Genomic DNA, 21142 nt, shown 5'->3' with positions numbered 1-21142 from the left:
ATTTTTTTTAGCCTTAAGTCCTCCCTTAAGATGGTTTTGCAACACCTGTCCTGTAAGAAGGACAGAATCACTTTATCTTCTCATTCTTGCTAAGTGATATTCTTCATAAACTAATACAAATTATTTTATTCACTGATAGCAGCCTGAAAAAATATTGCTATTGAAGAGGACTTAGAAAAGATCAGAAAAAGTAACAATGAAGCCCAGAAGCTCTTCCAAATTTTACTCACAAAAGTACGACCGTGAACTTGATAGATGAAAATAAGGTAGTTCTACCAGCTGGCTGTACGGATATTAAGATATCATTCCATATGCTATGCAGAATTAGTTCCTTTTCACTGAGAAACACAACACAAGCAGAGCTTCTCTATGTTCTGTCACCAAGGCTTGCATTTGATTCATATTTTCAAAATCTTTTAGAAAAATCACTCCAGTGGGAGGCATTTCTTATTATTTTAATGAAATTTCAAATGCTTGTGATCAAGACTGCTCAACAGAGGCACTGGTATGATAATACAATACGTGTTTTGGGCCTGACAATATCCTGTTTGCCAGTTTGGATTATGAAAGTTTATTTCAAGCACAGGAAACATGGAAGAAGATCTAAAGCCAAATAGAAGAAAGGAGAGTTAGAAGAGCAAGGATGCAGAGAAGTGAAATTACATCGTGCTTGAAAATGAGAGAGAATAGTTCGTACAGTGAAAATAAGTCAATTGGGTTAATGAAAATAGCTGTGACGTTGCTGGAGGAAAAGAGAAAGAAAACCACCATTAGTGATGTTCTAGCTAGACTAAGGGGAGAAAACAGGGAAACCACAGACCATTACCATGGCAAGGAAATTGTCTGGAAAAAATAGGGCAAGGATTTTGGTAACAAGTGTTAGGTAAAGCTCTAGAAATTAAGATATTGATTATGACATACTTCTTACCACAATGAATTAAAAAAATCCAAAAACATTTTTCAGAAGAACAGGTAGATTTTAATAAGCTAAAAACATAACTGAAAAATCTTCTAGTGATAAATGGGCCTGGGCTTATTTTATTACCAGGAAAGAGCTCATTTTTTCACAGAGCTTCTATAGCACAGACTACAACACAATTTAGAAACACTGGGTCAGCTTCAGGGATATTATGGATACTGAAATCAACCTGGCCACAGCAGCATACTACTTCTCTTGTAGCTCAGCAATCTCAGCTATCTTCAACACACTTAAAGCCACAAAAGCAGGCCATGATCTCAGTTCTTCATCTGTCCTTTCGACAGCTCACACCAGAAGGTTAAATGTGATTACATCAGATTATACAGACTCAAAAATAAATGTCAAGATCATAAAGTCAGAGCTGGGGAAGCAACGAAACAAAACACAGAGAGAAAGATGAGGCAGGAGAACTAGATTGTGAGAAAAGTTTGAAGTTTAGTTCTGATAAAGCCTAGACTAGAAATGACAGAGGTACAATACCTGTCAGATAACTGATTGCAAAAGCAAAAATGACTCAAGACCTATGAATCCAGTCTCACACAAAGATGTGTCTTTGAGAACATGGCAGTCAATCTCAAAGGGGAAAAAAGCCATGATTTCTGACACTTTAGCCATTGAAACATGGTAACAGAGAATCCGTTAAAGATTTCTACTTCTGAAATACTCACACCATTGTACTCACCTTCAAACATAAACCTGAGATTAAGGATGGGTTTGCCAGTATTTACAGCAGATCACCAGTAAATACAATGTCATGAGTCCAAATGGCCATCAATAAGTGGTGCATATGAGAGAGGAGCAGCAGGAGAATCAATCCAAACTGAAACACCAATAGTAAACCCACTAGTTTAGAATAAATAATCAGCCCCCCCAAAAGAAAAATTTATGAGATTTAAAAAATCTACAAACCTATAAATAAGAAGAAAAATATAAAATTGTCTTTTGTTTAATTAGCTGATACAAAATAAATGGCTTTTTCTCCCCTCTCTAAAAACTTTGCTATTCCAAGGTCACCTGGGGTTGAGGATGCTAGCTCCCGGTAAGAGGTGGCCAGTTATACTGGTAACTTTGGCCAAGGACTATAGATCTCAGGGAAGATATGTTACTTAGAGAAAAGAAATAATGGTATGGTTACAGTTAAGACTTCCTTTAAAGAGTGACAAAATAAGATGACAAATAAAGAAACTATTATTTTAGTAATTTTATAAACAAACAAATCTTCCTTTAGAACCTAGTCCTGTTATTTATTCTGGTAAGGTAAATATTAGTACTGTAAACCTTCCGAGACATTAATCTGAAAAAATTATTTGTTCTACTAGCATAATGGCTCCTTCATTGGATTTATCTTCTTTAAAACAACACAAATCTTTCTCCAAGAAAGAGGCAGAGAGCAAGGGTTCAAAAGCAACAGTAAGAAGATACAGACAAAATTCTGTTGACAATTTTACAGTTCAGTGCAGGACTGGATCATCGTACTTACTCTATTTACAGCAACACTGAAAAAACTGCTTATATCTCTAAAAACCATATTGGTACTATTGGATGCCAAATCTTTACAACAAAATATTAAAATACAATATTCAGTTTCTTTATAGCTTCTGCTAAATGATTCCCTCCAGTGGTGGACATTCACCTCTCCTATGTCATAGTCTTTTGCATTTATACTCCCCATCTGAGTACTTAAGTGGCTTTTTCTCAAAACACAGAACCAGCCTAATTTGATATCACGCTGCCAACTCTGTTTCACACAAAGTATGTCTGTCTGTGTGTGTGCATGTGTGTGTGTGAGAGAGTAAGATACAGACAGAATACACACCATGCATCCTCATTAACTGGAGAGATATATAATTAAAGAAGAAGGGGTTAAAATGTACATTAGTCTAGTCTACTTTTCTATCTATTACTTTTTAAAAAGCTTTCATATATCTTCTTCCTTGTTCCTGAAAGCTAACCACCCCTTCTTTCAGGAAGGCTGACATTTGACAGCTTAACACAGCTGACAGGGTTACCCAACAGCCCACCCTCCCTATTCTCAATCCAATTAGACCTCTAATCCTCCAGATGAAAGGCCCAACTACTCACGTTCCTCATGACAACGACAGCTATTGATTATTTGTCACTACAGCTAACACCTTCTCTGTCGAGGCCACTCTGACAGAAGCAAACCTACCAAATTAGACAGCACTTTATCTGCCCTGGAGGCCAAATGGCACAACAAGTAAAGGCTAATAAATGGTATAAAAATGAACAAATCATAACATTATGACAGGTTGATCGTTGCCAGCAGCTTCACAGCTCAAGCTTGATGCTCTGTTAGACCTGTTCCTTCTCGTTCTCTTCCACTCATGCTCCAACTTTGACTGAATTAAAGGCCAGAACAATTAAGGCATTTGACCAGCAAAGATAAGCTAGGATAGAAGTATCATCAAGGGACACAAATGTCAATAGCAGACTACCGTTTGTCAATAAAAACATTCCAGAGATGCAAATGCTCATGACTCCGCTCTCCACTAGGCTGTACTGACTCCCTTTGTACAGAGCTCTTCTCCAGCCCAGGCAGAAACTCCGTGAAAATTAACCCCAGAAAATCAAGCCTGAGCTGGGAAGCATTCTTATCAGGCAAGGATTTCCATCATTAAAAAAGGAATTCCAATTCCGAGCGATGTGACAAAGATATATTACAGTTGTTATTCCATTTAACATCTATAAAATTTTCCTTTCTTTTTAGTGGAGTGCTATAAACCAGGACTACATCATTTGAATTTATCATTATAAATTTTCTTAAATTGTTTCTCAAGGAGAAAATAAGTCTGTTTCTAGGACAATATGCAGTATCTAGTAACACAGGACCTCACAAGTCGCATCACTCTAAGGCAAACTGAAAAGCAGCAACAGCATTTATTATTTTTACAGTGGTACTATCCAAAAGCATTAACAGAGAGATCAGAGGCACAATCCCTGGACTGAGGCTATTTAATGCAACAAATGACAGGATGAGAACATTAAAAAAACCCACAACAAAATAAACCACCACAACCACGGGAACATTGTTACGATCATGCAATCACAAGAATAATGTGAGTAAAAATACACAAGCTCTTGAAACAGATAAAAAGCAATTAGTACTGCCCTGATATAATTAATTAGTTGATTTCTCAGCTATGCCAAAAAGAATGTATTTTCCAGCAAGGGATTCCTATGCTTCTGAAATTACTTACTTGCAATAAAATAATATTAAATCAAATACATTAAAACTTAAATAGAATAAAAGCTTCCTTAGTTAAAGAAGATATAAGGCATGATTATCCACTACTCTACTTTGTAAAAATCCATGGTTTAACTAAGAAAAATTATCCTGTGTAACGTCTAGGTCATACAGATATAGCAAACTACATGCAAGTGGAGCATAATATTATTTAAAAAAAATGTAAGCACTGTAAAAAGATTTATACCATAAAAATAAAATAAAATTGCATACTATTTGTTCTCAGACTGTTTTAACTTCTTAGGTTTACAAAAGAGTCTTGGGGATGCACACATATTTATTAATCATTTAAATCAGACACAGATGATTAAACTCTTTAAAAGATGAGCATTTCAGTACAGTATTATCACAAAATATAGATATTTAAATGAACAGTTTGGCAAACAGGTCCCTTAAGATTACTATTGTTGGACATTTAGGTAAACTGGGTCTCACAAAACTCAAGAAAATTGGTAAAAAAAATGGAAAGTTGAAATTTTATATAATATTTGTAGGAATAAATTTGAATTATTACTATTCTGCTCTAAAATGTACTGGAAATATAATAAATCACTGCAAAGAGGAGATAAATATTTTAGTTTTCAAATGATGTAGCACACTATTTAGTAGATATATTTTTACTTACAGTAATAAAAAACCATTTTTAATACCATTCTGTCCTTTCCAAAACAAGACTAGTTCTGAACTGCCAGCAATGGGCCCCCACAGAAGCCCCTGGGGTGAAGGAGATCTCTAGTGGCGCATCCAGCCCCGCGCTCCGCACCGGGAAGAACTGCCCAAACTCATTCCAAATTCTCATTCACCCAAAGACATTTGTGGCTACGCTGGCGACAGTCAGTCCACCGTGTTCTCAGGAGCTGTTCAGGTTTTCCAGCATGAAAAATTCCCTTACTGTTTATATTATAAACCTCCTACATATCCTAGGCTATACTCACTATGGTCTGTTCTTATTTAGCAGTTTCTAACTCTTTTTAACACATACCATTTTTACAGATTAAAGGAATACATATCAGTGTCTCTATTTGGTTTTACCTAGTTCATTAAAGGTATTCTCATTTTGGCATTTTTCCCCCTTTTATTATTTGAAGAGCTTTTCCTTTTATCTTTTTTAAAATTTTTAACTATGATGGCTAAAAACACATAGAGAACTAGCTGGTGCTAAGCAGTAGAGAAAAATTACTATTCTTCTTCATTTCTAATCATATCAGCAAAATCTATAAATGTCTTTTGAGAAGTATTAGACTTATTAACCCAATGAGTTGCTTCCTCCATTATTGTTCCCAAATTTTCTTCTGCAATACTTATGTATAATATTTGGTTTATAATCACTATTCTTGATAAGTGTGAATCTTTTCCATCATTACAGGTCAGTATCAGAAATCACGTACCGCTATGTTTTTCAGGTTGTGTTCCAGGGGTTGTGCCTCCCTGAAAATTGTATCCGAACATCCTTTACACATAGCAAGAGCTAATCCATTCATTTTCACAGAAACCTTAGATGCATTTATTCTTTGTTCTACTTTTAAATTAGGTTTGTAACCCTCACAATTCAGATTAAATCCTTCAAAATATGGATGTGACAATGACGGCTGCCAGTTGTCAACTGCCCCAGGCAGCTGGAGATCACCACTTCATAGGCACGTAAAAGAGAAGGCACTACACTTGGTCCATCCCTTTCAATATAAAGACACTCTACTATTTGTCTAAATATGCCACAAATGCCCCTGCTGCAAACCCTCTTATTTAAATGTCCCCCATCCACCCTCAGCTTTTGCTTCTACTATTCTAAATGGGGAAAAGCAATATTTTGCTATTATGAGTGGAAGTACATAGAAGCATTCAGTCTACAGCACGCCACAGAGCAAACGCGTAAGATATTTACAGTATAATGCATTTTAGTGCCTCAACCAGCTTTATTTGTTCTCTTTCACACTCCAATCCTACCCAAAGACAGTAATAAGCACGATGTTATTTGTTTAGCCATGCTATAATTCCTTTGATCCTCAAAATGACTGCTGGAAACTAAGTATATTCAGGGAGGTAGCTACAAAGTGCAAGCAGTATTTTCAAACATGTTTTATTAGAGTAAGTTTAGTAACCAACAGTTACTAAAATAACTTAAAAGTCAATTTTACATGTGCCATAGCCCATAGACATTCATACCATATTTATCAGTGCAGTCTGTATAAAGACAGAGTCTGACCTTTAGCTACTCTGAAATTCTGATCTTGAAGTCAAAAGAACTACTTTGGCATGTAAATTTTTGCATAACCTTGTCTTAAAATGGGATTTCATACTAACATAAAGCCAGTGAGAAATGAGATTCAGATGCCTTAGTATCTGCTATGCAACTGAAATGTGACTTGTAGAAAAGGATTTCCAGTTTTACCTTCTGCAGACAAAAGAACTAGATGGATTTTAACCCACAGTTTTAGTGTAGGGACAGATGATTGCTGGATACCAAATGACTATAGCGGCTTAACACTTAATGAGCAACCAACAACATGCATGTTCTTGCCTTGTTAAGAGGCATGACAGAGAGTGTAAGCTGAAAACGTACTGCCTGAAAATGTGAGAATCACATATTGGTCTTGCAAAGTAGTACCCAAGTCGAGCTCTCCCTACTAACAGAACTTCTGTAATGCTTTTTGTTTCACTGATACTGCTCTATAGTGTTTACTGTAACTGGCTTGGAAAGCCTTCTCTCTCCTTCACATCTGTGATGCACTAATGAATCAAGACACAGAATTTCTGAAGTTGAAGAATATACAAGACAGTCTTCTGACCATTCTCATGATACCTAGTGTTGCTTGATTTCCCAGAACCTTTTCAGATCAATCGTTTCTCTCTCTAGTGACATTCAAGGGAGCTTACCTAACGCTGGTCTCCACAAGAGGCTTCTATCTTGTAGTATTTTTTGTGTATGATCATGTTCCAAGACATCCTGCACATTTCAGTGGAACAATACTGAAATTTAAGATGCCCTAGAGCTACATTGCAATGCTGAGTTTCATAAGAGGAGACCAATACTTTGACTTCAAGATCACCTTTTCATACTATAATATTTTGTTCACTGATCACTAAAGACAGGTTAATGCAGAGGCAAACCGAAGTATTAATGAAGTCCAAAGGACAGTCTGAATTAGAACTAGAGACAAACAAGATCCTGAAAGAAAGATACAGCTGCTATTTATCTAAAAAAAAAAACCAAACAACAACAAAATTCACCTTCAGATGGGTTCCCTTGTCCTCCCTCAGCAGAAATGGAACGCTGCTCAATTCTTACAATATTTTAGCAATATTTTTCATGATGCCAGAGTTCATTTTTGAAATACCAGGCCTACAAAGTCTCTGGCTGCTTTATTATTCTTCATCAGTGGTGACAGCACAACTTTCGCTATATTGTAAATCAGATCTCTGTAACAATGTATTTAATTCCCAAACTTTTCCTGTAGTTATTTTTAACCATTTCAATAGGGCTTACAGCACAGATCAATGGTAGTATCAGCACAACCAATAGTGACAAGCATTTGGAAGCATGAAGACTTGTGCTAAACAGGCAGAAAATGAATCGTTATTTTGTAGAGTTCATTTTCTGTCTGCTCACTGAACAGTGAGCAGTTCTGCAGTTGTGAAAAGGGGTCACAGAAAGGCCATGGGCAAGACCAACCCTTTGGTAGCTACACATCAGCTTATCTGTAATACAACACACACAAATCACATAGGAGGAACTGTGCCTTCTGCCCCTGAGCATCTTCAGGCTGTGTTCACTAGAGAGAACCCTTTGTTTGGGAAAGTGAAGAAAACATTTGTATCACAGTTACTGTCTGTGGCTTTAAACATAGAGGAAACTATAGTCCTGCATATAAAAAAAAAAATCACCTCTTCTGGCTGGTCATCCAACATTCCTGTTTCATACCTTGGTTTGTTCAGATTTTTCACATTTAGTCAAATTGTATGTTCATATGAAAGTATGACAGAATGAACGTAAAGCTCATTCACACTTCATGAACCTATATGCACAGAATTAATGTTACTCATTATGAGCTCACACTTAAGAGGGGACATCATAAAAGGTTACCAGCCTAGTGAAAAAAGAACATGAACTGACCAGCATCGTCTCTGAAAGGCACTGTGATTATTTTCATTATATAGATTGGGAAAGAAAGTTAGAAGCGCGTGTGCTCCTTTATGCAGTTCAAATAATGCCTTAAGAATGATTTGAGAGACTACAGCTCCAGGAAATATATCTTGAAAAAGGTAGCAAGGGAAAAATGTATAAACTTGCTCCCAGGCAAGTTTTATTCAGGAGCTTTTAATACAAACATATTTTATTTGGACAAGAATGGGGAAATAACATTCTGGTTTGGGGGCTCTTGGACTACCTTGACTGTACCCATTAGATAAGACTTGGGAATAAGCTTCATAAAATAAGTGAACTAAAGACTACCTTCTGTTTCTAATTTTTTGCCATGTCTTATGCTTGCCACAGGCTGTCTTTTCTTACTTCCTTTTTCACCTGTATGGTTACTGGTGAGTATACAGGAACAACCGTTTTTTCTAGTTTAAGAAAAATTAAAATTAAAGAACATCAAAATATACCCTCCTACTTTACACAGAATTTCTAACTGCATCCTGGATATATTCTTATTTATCAATAACTGTGTCAGCAAAGAATTAATGTAAGTTATACAATATTTAATGCTTCTAGATAATCAAAGTTACATTTTCTCACTGGGGTGGTATTAATCTTCTCGAAGCCAAAATGAATACCCTTCTGAGAGTTAAGCATCCTAATAGATTATTGTAAAAGTATATTACTAGCATCCAACAATAAAACTATTGAATTTTTTCTTCTATCCCTGTTAACACAAAAGGCTGTGCTTGGGGTAGTCATAGAGATCGTTACGTTCCCAGAGTAAACAGATTGCTAATAAGTGAGCATCCTCTGTAAGAAATTCTGAAAGAAGCAGGCCTAGGTTTTTCCTTATATTAAACTGGAACCACTTAATGAAAGATAAATTTAAAATATCATATACCGGTAATTTGGATATGTAGAAACATTTCCATTTAGAAGTATCACATGTGGGCATTTAAGCAAGTTGCAATTTAAAACTAGAAGCAAATTGCTGCCAGAATTCTTACAAGTGAAAATTAATGTCTGTAGTTAAACTGCAATCCCAGTACTCACATCTGTCTCCACAGCATGTTTATTTCAAAATAATCTAAGTTCTACCAACTTAAATGATCTGTACTCACACAGTAATACAATTCCTCAGTGTGAAATCACTGGCAAATTATGTTAATGATTTTACTCCTGTTGCAGTCAGTCGCTGTTTCAGCTACCAGTAAATTACATCCATGTTCATGAAGTCACACTGTCCTATGGCAATCTTCACAGGTGCACTCCTGTACTAATTTGTAACATTTTCTGGTGTTTCTGGGTTTGGGTTTTTGGGATCTTTTTCGTTTGATTGGTTTTTAGTTTAATTTTTCTGAAGTTAATGACCTGGCCTCTTTTTTTCTTTTTTTTTTTTTTTAAAAGGGTGTGCTCCCTTTCAAAACTGTGTGGGAGACCTGTCCACTTAACACAAGAGACCAAAACATTCTACCTTTATAGTGGAATAGAAGAAAACCCAAGAAGAAAAGCCAAGCAATTTCATTTACATGGCCTTCTGCCTACAAAGACCAAAACATCTCCATCATACGATGGATGAAGGAAAGGCAGATAGTACAAAAGATCAGATTAACGAAGATTCAAAAAAGATGACTTGGTAAAAAAAGTAGTGTGAGTGAGATCAATTTGTTACAATTCAGACATCAAAAACTGTAAGGAACTAATGCCTCAAACCTTCATTGACACAGAAAACTTTGACAAGCTGTGGTCATTGTGATTAGTCTAAGGAATGCTGCGTAAGGAAGCGTGGAGAGCGTTGAAGGATGCACAGCTTCACTCCCTTGCAGTTGTATTGCCAAACTCCTTACATAAGCCTCAAAGAAAGAAAACGTGGTCTGAATGAAACCATACATTTAAAGGACTGATAAGAGAAATAAATAACAAGCACCAGATGGACATAAGCAAAAACTGAGTTAAAAATAAGGGTGGGGGGTGAGCACGACCACTGACTCAATTGGACAAGGGGGTTGGTGCACCCCATTCCCCCTCAGTGCGTGTGCAGAACCCATGCTCCACCTCTTCCTCATCTCTCATGGAAATGAGTTCATGGAATACCTGACTCTCTTGGTCTAGTATGCTAATCAACTGATAAAGATGAACTTAAAAGGCAACAGAAAACTTTGCTGTGTGTGTACCTGCCACCCAAAATAACCAGACTTGGAGACAATGCTGGAACGTGGGGTGGTGACCGACTCTTTTCCTCTCCTTTCCTTTCTTTTCTTTTCTTTCTTACAGATTTATCAATAAGACACCACAACGCTTACTATCCTTTTCCAAGTTTAAGTTGTTTCTACCCAAGTAAAACATTTTAACCAGTTGTTTGGTGTTGTTTCACCTTAATTTAACCTGAGGGGATCTCAGAACCTTTACTATTCCCTGCACTCCCAGTCCGGGCCGTAACAACATCAAAACCTACATTAGTCAGATACGTAAAAGAATGACTGAGCTAGTCAGCATGTCCTAAGGTACTCAATCTGTACTTCAGGGTGAATGAACTGCACTGTAAAGTGCATTAACTTTAAAAGTGATCTAGATGACTAGCACAGATGTAGGTGTATACGATGTCAATTTCTAGTTACATGAGATTATTCTAACCCCATGGTCTCACATTGCATTGTAGTATATTTTGAATACCTTCCATCAAAAATATACTTGTTACATTTAAGCAAAGCATTTAACTTTCTAGCTCCTTATTCACATTAAGAATCTTTTTGAAACGAACAGATGTGTTAAGCTTAAAAGGTGCAATACAAAGGATGTCTACCACCAAATGGAAGAGTTACCATTAAGAACGTAATTATTATCATTAAGCGACCATTCAAAGGTTATCATATAAATGTATAACTACAGTTGTTTTCAAAAAGCATTGCTATTTCAAGTAGTATTAACAGATGACATTTCTGACCCTATCTTATTAATTTCAGGAACTTTTTGCAAAGAAAGGTGTGAGAATGCTTACACTTAATCTGCTATCAAAGAAAGGTGGCTAGGTGGACCAATAAGTAAGGGAACTCTTGCTTCTTGCAAATAGTTCAGAATGTCATTAATGAAGTCTGAGACAAAGAAGCAACAAGAACCCTTTGTTGAGAACCTGATACATCTTTCCAGGTAACTATTACTTTGCAGGCATGCTCCAGTGACAAAAGCCATTTGGATGAAGTGTGGCAAGACAAGAACGACATCGAGTTCTGAGACCTGTTTCCTCATTAACCGGTAAAGATGACCTAGATATAAAAATTGCATTAGACAGGTTTACTGAAATCTTCATATCAACTTCACTTTTTACCTACGTTGAAACCCTTGGAACTGAAAGAACATGCAATAGCACAGGTCAGTCTGCCTAGCTGTGCTACCAGAAATATTTTTGATAGAGACTATGAACAGCATTTATATAAAGTGCAGAAATTCTGATACTGTTTATTGATATCCAAAACAAAATGGAGCTATTTTGATAACTGACAGTTCTGAGAGATGGCTTCTAGGACCTTTCTGAGTCAAGTAAAAGCACCTGGATGCACCAGAATAACTGGGAAGAGGGCACCTACACAACTGTAAGTAACAACGTAGCTACTCAAAACGGAGGTAGAGGGGCCATTAGGAAAACAAGTATTTAGGAAGCACTGTGAGACTCTCTATCACTTCAGACAATGTTTTGTATGACCATATGTGTAATGCTGCAATCTTCTGTAATTTAGGAAGAACTCTGTGTTATCAACAAATGAGAAATTGAATTTTGAACACTGTATGTGATTGTTAGCACTTCGAAGGACTGGAAGAATGCTTTTACAAAATAAAATCCTTATGACAGTTATAACAAACATGACAGGAGCAAAAATTGTCTGTTATTCTGCAGACAATAACTGGAAGTATAATACTTGCAAAGAGGTGGAAGTTAAAAATAAAAATAAAATATAACAGAGAGCTGGTACGTACATATGTGTAAGTATACACACCCTCACCAGGTATAGCCAGGTTTTAAATCACACAGGTGTATTCAGAAGCTAGTTATGCAAGTGTTAATGGAATGATGTTACAGCTGTTCATTTATGTCCTATCCAATCAGAAACCCATCCTAGAGAAGAAAGGCAACTGGAGTCCTAATTCATTCTACTTAATACTAATGATTTATGACTGAATTCAGGGCTATGCCACGTTTCTGAGTGTTTGCTCTATAACAAGGATTAAAAAACACATACAAGCTATTTTAGTAGGACTGAAAGACATGAACTGGCAAGTCCTTTCATCAGTGAGGTCTCCAGACAGAAAAACAGGAATAGTTTCATCTCAAGTGAGCAGGCATTTCTACCAATATGCTAGCAGAGTGATTTGATACTGGAGAGAAAGCAAAGAACCTTACATTGGCTGCAGCTTTAGCTGATGCTGAGGGAAAGTAATATTGCAAGATTCTCTGCATCATGCAGAGAATGAAACCAATTTTTCTTTCAATAACCAGGAATACTAATGGGAAAATAACCATCTTGAATCTAAACACAGGAATGAAGTTATTCAGCTTCCTTCTTTCGAAGATGGTTAAATCATTCTTTCTGTTTGGTATTGGAAGGGTATCTGCTCACAAATTCTTTGCCTCTGAGACAGTTCTGTGGCTCCCAAATACAGCAGAGACCATTTTTTTGTCAAATCAACGGCAAGACTGTTTCAGAGGAACACCTGTAAAGGGACATGTAATGGAAGCCTGCAGGAGGATAACCTAAAGAGACTCAAGTATTCCAGCAACAAACTCTAGCCCTCAGGATGTCTTTTGCAATCTGAAGAGTAAGGTGTTCCAAAAGCACTCCCAAGAGACAGCAAAACATGGCAAAAGTAATTCTGGTACCTAGAGAGGAAAGTTCCTACTCAGGAGAGTTTGCTTACTTTTACATCCGTCTGCTTTAGTTGAGAACACGTGTGGAAAAGTGTCTTCTCTTTCCTGCCTCTTCACTGGTTGTATGTAAAGGTCTGTGCATTAATCTTAACATGTCTCTCCAAAGAAAATGAAAATTAGGATGCAACTGAAGCGCAAATTAGGAATCTGAATCTTCAAGAACTGTAATTCTAAACAACTTATACTTGTGACTACAAATTAATGGAGATTTAGAAAGTCCTGTAAAGCTGCTTTGATGAAGCACAGGACAGTGACTGACTCACAAGCTTAAACACAATAAAAACTATACAGTGGCCCTGGTAAATAAGTAGATTCATGATTAACCAGAACTGACAATAAAACTGAAAATGGGTGATCTCACAGCATTTTTCTGTCTGAAAGTCAACTTTCAGCATTGGTTACTGAGGAATTTTTTTTTATTTTGGGGAAAAAAAAAAAATAGAATATAAACCAAAAGTGTCAGAGGGGAATAAGAAGAATGCAAAACATTATTTAAACAGCCAAAACTGCATGGAACATGAGGTTATTTTGAATTTATTTTTATATATTTTGCAGAAGGAATTTATGACAGAAATGCAGAGCAGAAAATGTTAATAAGGAAAGACTGAAGACAAAATTTTGCACACATAAAATGTTAATTTTGCAAGCTGACATCAGTAGTGAGGAACTGCTTGGAAGACACAGAATGCAGTTTTACAGGACAGCGAAGTCAGCCAAATGGAAAGCAGCTGCAAGGCTGCCTCCTGACCACTTTTTGCCACCCCAGCACTATGGTGGCACAAGCACTTAGGTGGCTGCGGGATGAATCACATCTGTCTGGTACATACACAGTAAGTGGGTGACTGCATAAAATCTGCTAAATAGAATGAGGTGAAGGCATTACCCTTTTTTTTTTTTTTCAGCTACACTGTCAACTGAAAACACATCTAAGATGGTCCAAGCATCATCTGGCACCAACTGCCCTTTCATGATTGCAGCAAGACATAAAGGAAATGGAGAGCACATGCAGTTAATGGATATTATGCCAAGTCAAAATATCTCTTGCCTTGAATAGCTGCAATACAAATACCCACAATATGAGCCTACAGACAAAGATTTAAACAGTAATTTATATTGTTTTAATATGCTAAAAAGTATTTTTAAGAGCTGGGAAAAATGTAATTTTAAAAATTAAGTTCTTAATATGATTAAAATGTTCATGTGCCCATCAGATTATAAAATCTAAAGCCTGTGTGAATACCAGACAAGTATAGTATCTTAGAGCAATTTTTTAAGTCTCTGACATTGTTATGTTTATGATATACCTCTCTCTGAAACAACAACATTCACAGTGAACTGGTCACTTAGAAACATGAAGTTAACTCCGGCACACTGGAGACAAGGTCATGATGATGACTGAAATATTTCATCAGGTTGTTGTGGTATGTAACTAAATAGAAGTATAACCTGCTGTAACTAATTACAATGGTAATCAATTAACGTAGTTCATTACTGTACACATTTCAAGAATGCATTCACACTAGTTTTTAACATTTAACATTTTTACCTAAGGAATTTGTAAATTTAAAATACTAAATGAACACTTAATTCCCAATAAGGGATGCAGTAACACAGACCACACATTCCCTATGGACTCGCATGCAAGTGTAACTGAAGAATGTCACCTTATTATATTCTTCCCAAATGGCTCTCTATTCAATTGCTCCTTACTAAATACTATGACCACACCATAGCTACCTTTACGTAAACCTAACTAAAAGGAGAGAAAAAAAAGTTTGCACAGTGTATTAAAAAGCATATGAAACATCTGAACAATGTGAATGATTATGAACAGGTAACAAGATATTATAAATAGAAATGGCTTGCTACGAAAATCATGGCAGGCACTCTAAATGGTACCAAAAGACACAGCTTAAATAGCCAAAACAACTCTAACTTTTGGGCAGCTACAGTTTTAAACATACTACAAAAAGTAAAATAGTAAGTAAAAAGCTGTTTCTTTCAGTCTGAGTTTTTAATCTTCTCTGTGGAGTCTTTTTCATAGTTTATGAACTCAAAGGTCTTGGTTAGCTAGCCAATCCCCTCTTTCTTTCCTTCTCCTCCCATCAGCAGCTTGCTCAAGTCTCCTCTAACTGTGGACACTTCCCCCAGACCTAAACACACTTAAAAGCTATTGCAGCTCTGAAGTTATACATTAAATTACCTTTTATTTTATTGTTGAATACTTTCTTTAGCACTTCTCCAGTGGAAAAATGTAACTAGACAATATTATAAAGTGAAATTGTAGAAGGAAAAACAGACAGTAATACATTTTTCTCCTGGTCCTGGAGATGATTTGGTGTTCCATAACCTTGAAATTCTCAGACATGGCGTTAATAATTAACAGTGTATGGCCTGAATTCCACTGAAATGAATGGTAACATCCTATGGAGTACCAGAGTGTACAAAATTCAGTCTTTACTTAGAACTGGTATCCCACAACAGACAAGGACTATTTTTCCTACAAAGTACAACTTCTTAAAACAGAAACGAATTATACTGTCTCTGCAGACAGCTACAAATATACTCAGTAAAAACACTAAAAAATAAAAATTAACCCTCCAAAGGTTTACTTTGGGATGGGCCAACTTTTTAAAAAACTCATAGCATTATTTGCCTCTAAACCAGTGAAAGCCTCTAGAGATACAACATCCATACTCAATACAAGAAAATCCTCTTCAGACATGTTGTGAATACTGCAAGTTTATACAATGGCTACACACTTACCTTTTGTGCAGCAAGATGGAGAGCAGTTCTTCGGCTACGATCAGCTCTATTAACATTGGCTCCAGCCTTCAGCAATGCCTCTGCACAGTCCAGTCTGTCAGCCAATACACAGTACATGAGTGGAGTTCTTCCAAACTGGTCCTCTTTATCTTTCAGCTCAGAGTTTCCTGAAAAAATAAAAAAAAAAACAAAACCAACCCCCCCATTAAACAGTTAAGTCTATGAGTATCTAACTAATAGAAATTTTAATTCAAAGGGTATCTTATTATAAATGAAGGGGGTGATCAAAGTAGTGATAAAAAAAAGGAGTATACGATAACCTCAAAGTTACTAGTTTTTACCATATTTTTACTGATATTTATAGGACATTTCAAAATGTGTTTACAGAAAAAAGTATATTCGGAAAACATTAGTTCCACAAATACACCTACCACCAGTAACATTCTGCAGTGGCATAATTATAAATAATTTTAAAATAGTTATACAGATCTTGGCTGCAAAGGTTGCATGAAAAAAATATCAACAGCACATAAACCTAACAGTCCTTTTGAAACCTGTAAACATCATAACTAAAACAAGCTTTGAAGCCTACTTACAGCAATGTTTATTTAAAAAGCATAAACACGTCTATTACATCAGTACTATTATTTACTTCATAGTGCCTTACAATATGGAAACTACTAAAATACTTCTCAGGCTTTCTTGAATTGATAAGGTTAGTAAGGCAGAAATTAAACTAAGTAAGAAGTTTGAGGTCCCATTAAAAAAAAATAAAAAACCAAACCCAAAAAACAACCAAAACCCTATTCCTATTCACAGTCAAAAAAACCCACAAGCAAACCAGTATGCAGACTTCACTATAAAGTTCTGTATTTCTATTATGTCACCACAAAGAAACTAGCACCAATAAATTCATGGGCATCAACTATCCTACATATTCCAACTCTAAATATATCTCCCATATAGCAACAGTGTCTACAATTACTCAAGGAACATTGAACTTTAACAGGTAAATTATTTTTTCTTTTTAAATATTCCCTTGTTTGCATGATTGTTGATGCTTCAAAAGAACTCCAGCAGAAGCATGTTTCTCCTTTACAAACACAATCTTCACCTTCCCCCGGCATATTGTACTTATCTACATATCCAGTAATTTTATTCTTAATTATAATTTCTATTGTTTCACCCAGCAGAAGTGTCAAGCAGATTAAATGTGAATCAAGGGGAGTATCAAGAATTAAAATCCATTCCCTACCAACCAACTCTCACAAAACAGTTAAGCAGGATATTGCAAGTTAGAGTAGTCATTTGCTCATTCACCCCATTTCCGAGTTCCTTTAAAACTGTTGAGTGAATACCATGTCATTCTCATGATTCATTCTGTAACACCTTCTGTTGCTTAGAAATTGTGATTTGCACTGAGAAAACTCTTTCTGCTCTGCAAAAAAAAAAACAGTTTAAGAATCTTTCTGAACTCTTCTGTTAATGCAGATATAGAAAAAGTCTTTTTGTTCTTCACCCATGACCTTGTCTTCTCTGACTGTACCTTCACCTTGACAAAGCACTAGCTTCAGTGGATTGGTGTTTGAAGAACACCCTGCTTTTTAATACCCACCCTCACACTGCTGTTTAGACATGCTTGCTTCCCTTTGACGTTCCTAAACTTTTTCTTTTGTTAAGTACTTCTGCATTCATTTCGCATTGCAAGCAAGGAGTCTACTCTTCAGACACATCTTTAGGTTCTTTGTAGCAAGTGTTTTCATTTTAATGTCCTTCACCATATTTAAAGTACGCAACTATAGCTGGCTGCTCTTGCTCACCCACATATACTCGGGTCAAGAGTTACAAAATCTCAGTCCTACACGTGAGTTGAGAGCTACTCAAGAGCTGGTTCTGTTCTGAGTTCACCAAAATTTCTGCTCACAGACCATTAATGATTTCTAACACTTTAGTTTTAGGATCATATCCTCAATAGCCATTTACACAAAACACATGAAAGTAACCGTCATTATTATTTTATTTCATGTTAATTCAGATTCTCTGATCTCCCTTAGCACGTCACACATCTCACCATCTGGTCACATGAACAGTAATAAAATGTTAGTACTACCGTTTCTTATTTAGACCTGTAAATGCAATCATTAAGCATTTTTTGTGTGTGTTTAAGATTGATTTATATGGTTGTTTGTTAATCATGTTGGAATCCAAGACTTGTTTTCTGCTTTGGTTTTTAAATGGGTATCACTACTTCTCCACCTACACAGCTTTCACAGATATATCAGAATACAAAGTATACAAAAAAATATTGTCCACATCAATGCCTTCCTCTCCACAAATTTTACATTCTCACCATGCGACCAGCAGCCTCACTGAAAACATGACATCCTCATTTTTCTATCTAATTTTTTTAGACTTCTATGTATGTAGAAAAATGCATATGTTTGTTTTGGGTTTCTATGAAACTTGCACAGGTTTGAATAGGATGCTATCTTTTCCTACTGTATGACTACATAAATGAAGATACAAAATAGTTAACGATTCCACCTTCTGTAGATAAGCCACTGGAAACTGCACTTACCGTTGTCAGCTTTTCCTAATTTTTTCAATTAGAAACCTTCTTATAATGAGCATAACAGCTGAGTCTTGGATTTTTTTCAATAAATAAATGACCAAAGAACATTTTTATACAAAAGAAAAATCAAATAATAAACCAAAAAATAGAAAACTACATTTGTAAATTTACACAGGTGATTTTTTTTCTGTGTGGCTTTGCATAGAAACTGCATAAGATTCTGGTCTGAACTTTGCTTAGAATGGGAGAAGGTGAAGTATTGGATGCATCTTATTTATTATTCTTTGCAACAAAACAAAAGATATCAAAAAAGCTTAATTTTATGGTGGCATTTTTAAAAGTAATTTTTAAGACTTCAAGTAATTTGCAATGTTTCTAAAGGGGAGTTACAAGCTTGGCAAGTTGAAATATAATTGGATTATTATTTATTTCCTATTATATATAGCTACATTTTGATGTGAAAAAATAAAAAACCTTTTACTAACTTTCTTTTTACTAACACTATTTACATATTTCATACTGTTTTAAAATTCTAATTTTTACCAACAGTTTTTGAGAAAAAAGCTCACATATTGTCTTTAAATATTTATTTAACAGTCATTTTCATTATTGAAGACTAATTATTTCTGCTCAAAAGTACAAATAGTGATATTTACTAAGTGCATTAAAAAGCAGTATATATATATAAAAAAAAGTCACTTGTTTAATTAATACCATGGCCATTAGGAAATAATTAAGAATGTAACACGAGTTAAATGGGAATCAAAAATTTTTATTTTCCATAACTTGCAAAAACATTTGCGAGACTTTCATTTCACAGTATCAAAATTTAACTGCAAACTGGATGTGGTTTCAAGATAATTCTTTCCTCTACTATTAGAAAAAAGTATTTTAAAAGTTATATGTACATACTGTGAAGCCGTCAATGTCTTACATCTCGACATTTTAGCTAACAATAAATGCTTTTTCTGTTCAACAGAGCATAGTACAGAAACATCAAGCCAGTTATGAACAACCATACAGATACTGAGGTCCAAAGCATAATTTAACATGACACTGCTCCCAGTCAACAAGCCAGTTTCTCTAATTAGCTAAGTACAATCAGGTGCTCTTCCAATAGTAGTTCAGTCTGGTAATTTAGCCTTCACTAAACCATGTTTCACTGTTCAGTGTTAACAAGCCTCAATAGTGTCTTAAAAATATATGTGATTGTGCAATTCCCATCACTTTTAGTAAATTTAAGAAGAAATACATAAACATGTATTTCTCCCAATAAGACACATGCACACGGCTTACGCTCATATAACACTGGTTCTTAAATCAGCAGTGTGCAAAACTAGTCCCTCTCCCTCAAATTCCAAGTTCCCCTTCTGATATATAATGTTAGAGGATATTCAGAATGTAGAGACTAAAAGAAAGAAGCGGGTAAGGTCAAGACAAGCAAAAATGGCCTGAAGGTCAAGTACAACTCAAGTAGGCAGAGCAACAGACACCTGTTTTCATTTACAGCTCCCAAAGAGTGATGGAGCTGATGACTGAGTTTCCATGACTGCATAGAGTCTGAGTGAAAAATGAGCAAGACCTTCAAAACTTGATGCCAGTAATTGGCCTGAAGATGCTGCACTGGCTTTTAAGGCAAAGAAACTATCCTCAGCTAGCAGCAGGTTTCTTCTTGTTACTGTTTTGTACATTTCTTGTGGTTATTATTTTGTTTGCTTACAAGACCCTGTAAGGCCCTTAGAATGGTTAAAGTCCTGCGGGCATTTCCCTAAAAGGATGTCTCTGTACTCAGGCTAAGAGACAGGACAAGGACTAGGAGCTACTATATCACCATGAGGTGCTGAGGGGGACTAAGCTGCTAAAATTCACTAACCACAACGCCTTGTGGACTTCACAGTTGCAGTAAATTATTCTTTTCTGCAGTCAAGAAAGCACAGGTAGCCTTCGAAACATTCGCGTATTAGTGTATCTAAAATGTGCCATGGCAAAATTAAATTTTCTTCTACACATCTGCCTAAGAAAGGACACTTGTCTGATCGCTCTCCCTTTCAAGATCAACATCCTCATCCCATCATATTATGCATTACATAAGCTTGTTGGCAATGGAGGTCACAAACACCATGGAATCAAGTGGCCCAATTCCAAAATTTAACTCTCATATTTATCTCAACACTTCCTCACAGTCTGTGCAAGCAGTCACATCAGCCTCTAACATTTCTACACATTTTTCAAACCAGAAGAGAAGAAAGGCCAGGAGGAAGACATGAATTCTGCTTAATTATTAAGACAAACCACCTCTTGTTACTTGCAAGAATCCTGCCTTTTGTAATATGTGATTGGAGTTTTATTCAACCAACTATATTGCAGAACATGGAAGAGAGAAGCAGAGAGGAAAGTCAAACAAAACCATCCAACTGCATATTTGCAACCCAGAATGTATAGTTGACATTCACAATGAAATATCACATCAGAGGCTTAGAAGCTCATGTATGCAAGCAATA

General features: G+C 35.9%; 1 protein-coding gene across 5 annotated transcripts in view; it reads right to left on the bottom strand.

Moving 5' to 3' along the window:
- INVS (inversin) overlaps positions 1–21142 on the bottom strand; it is a 99960-nt gene that overhangs the window by 71887 nt on the left and 6931 nt on the right. For 4 of the 5 annotated variants that reach the window (XM_042798118.1, XM_033004312.2, XM_033004311.2 and 1 more), the window contains one exon: positions 16070–16236. In XM_042798118.1, the coding sequence (XP_042654052.1) occupies positions 16070–16236 (167 nt within the window). Of the gene's footprint in view, positions 1–1661; positions 1800–16069; positions 16237–21142 lie in introns of those variants that run through there. The other variant, XM_033004313.2, reaches the window with a different exon arrangement.

Source organism: Tyto alba, unplaced genomic scaffold, assembly GCF_018691265.1.
Source record: "Tyto alba isolate M040663 unplaced genomic scaffold, T.alba_DEE_v4.0 Super-Scaffold_27, whole genome shotgun sequence".
Taxonomy (NCBI): domain Eukaryota; kingdom Metazoa; phylum Chordata; class Aves; order Strigiformes; family Tytonidae; genus Tyto; species Tyto alba.
Note: the sequence above shows the minus strand (reverse complement) of the source record. Positions and strands in the feature narration are given on the sequence as shown.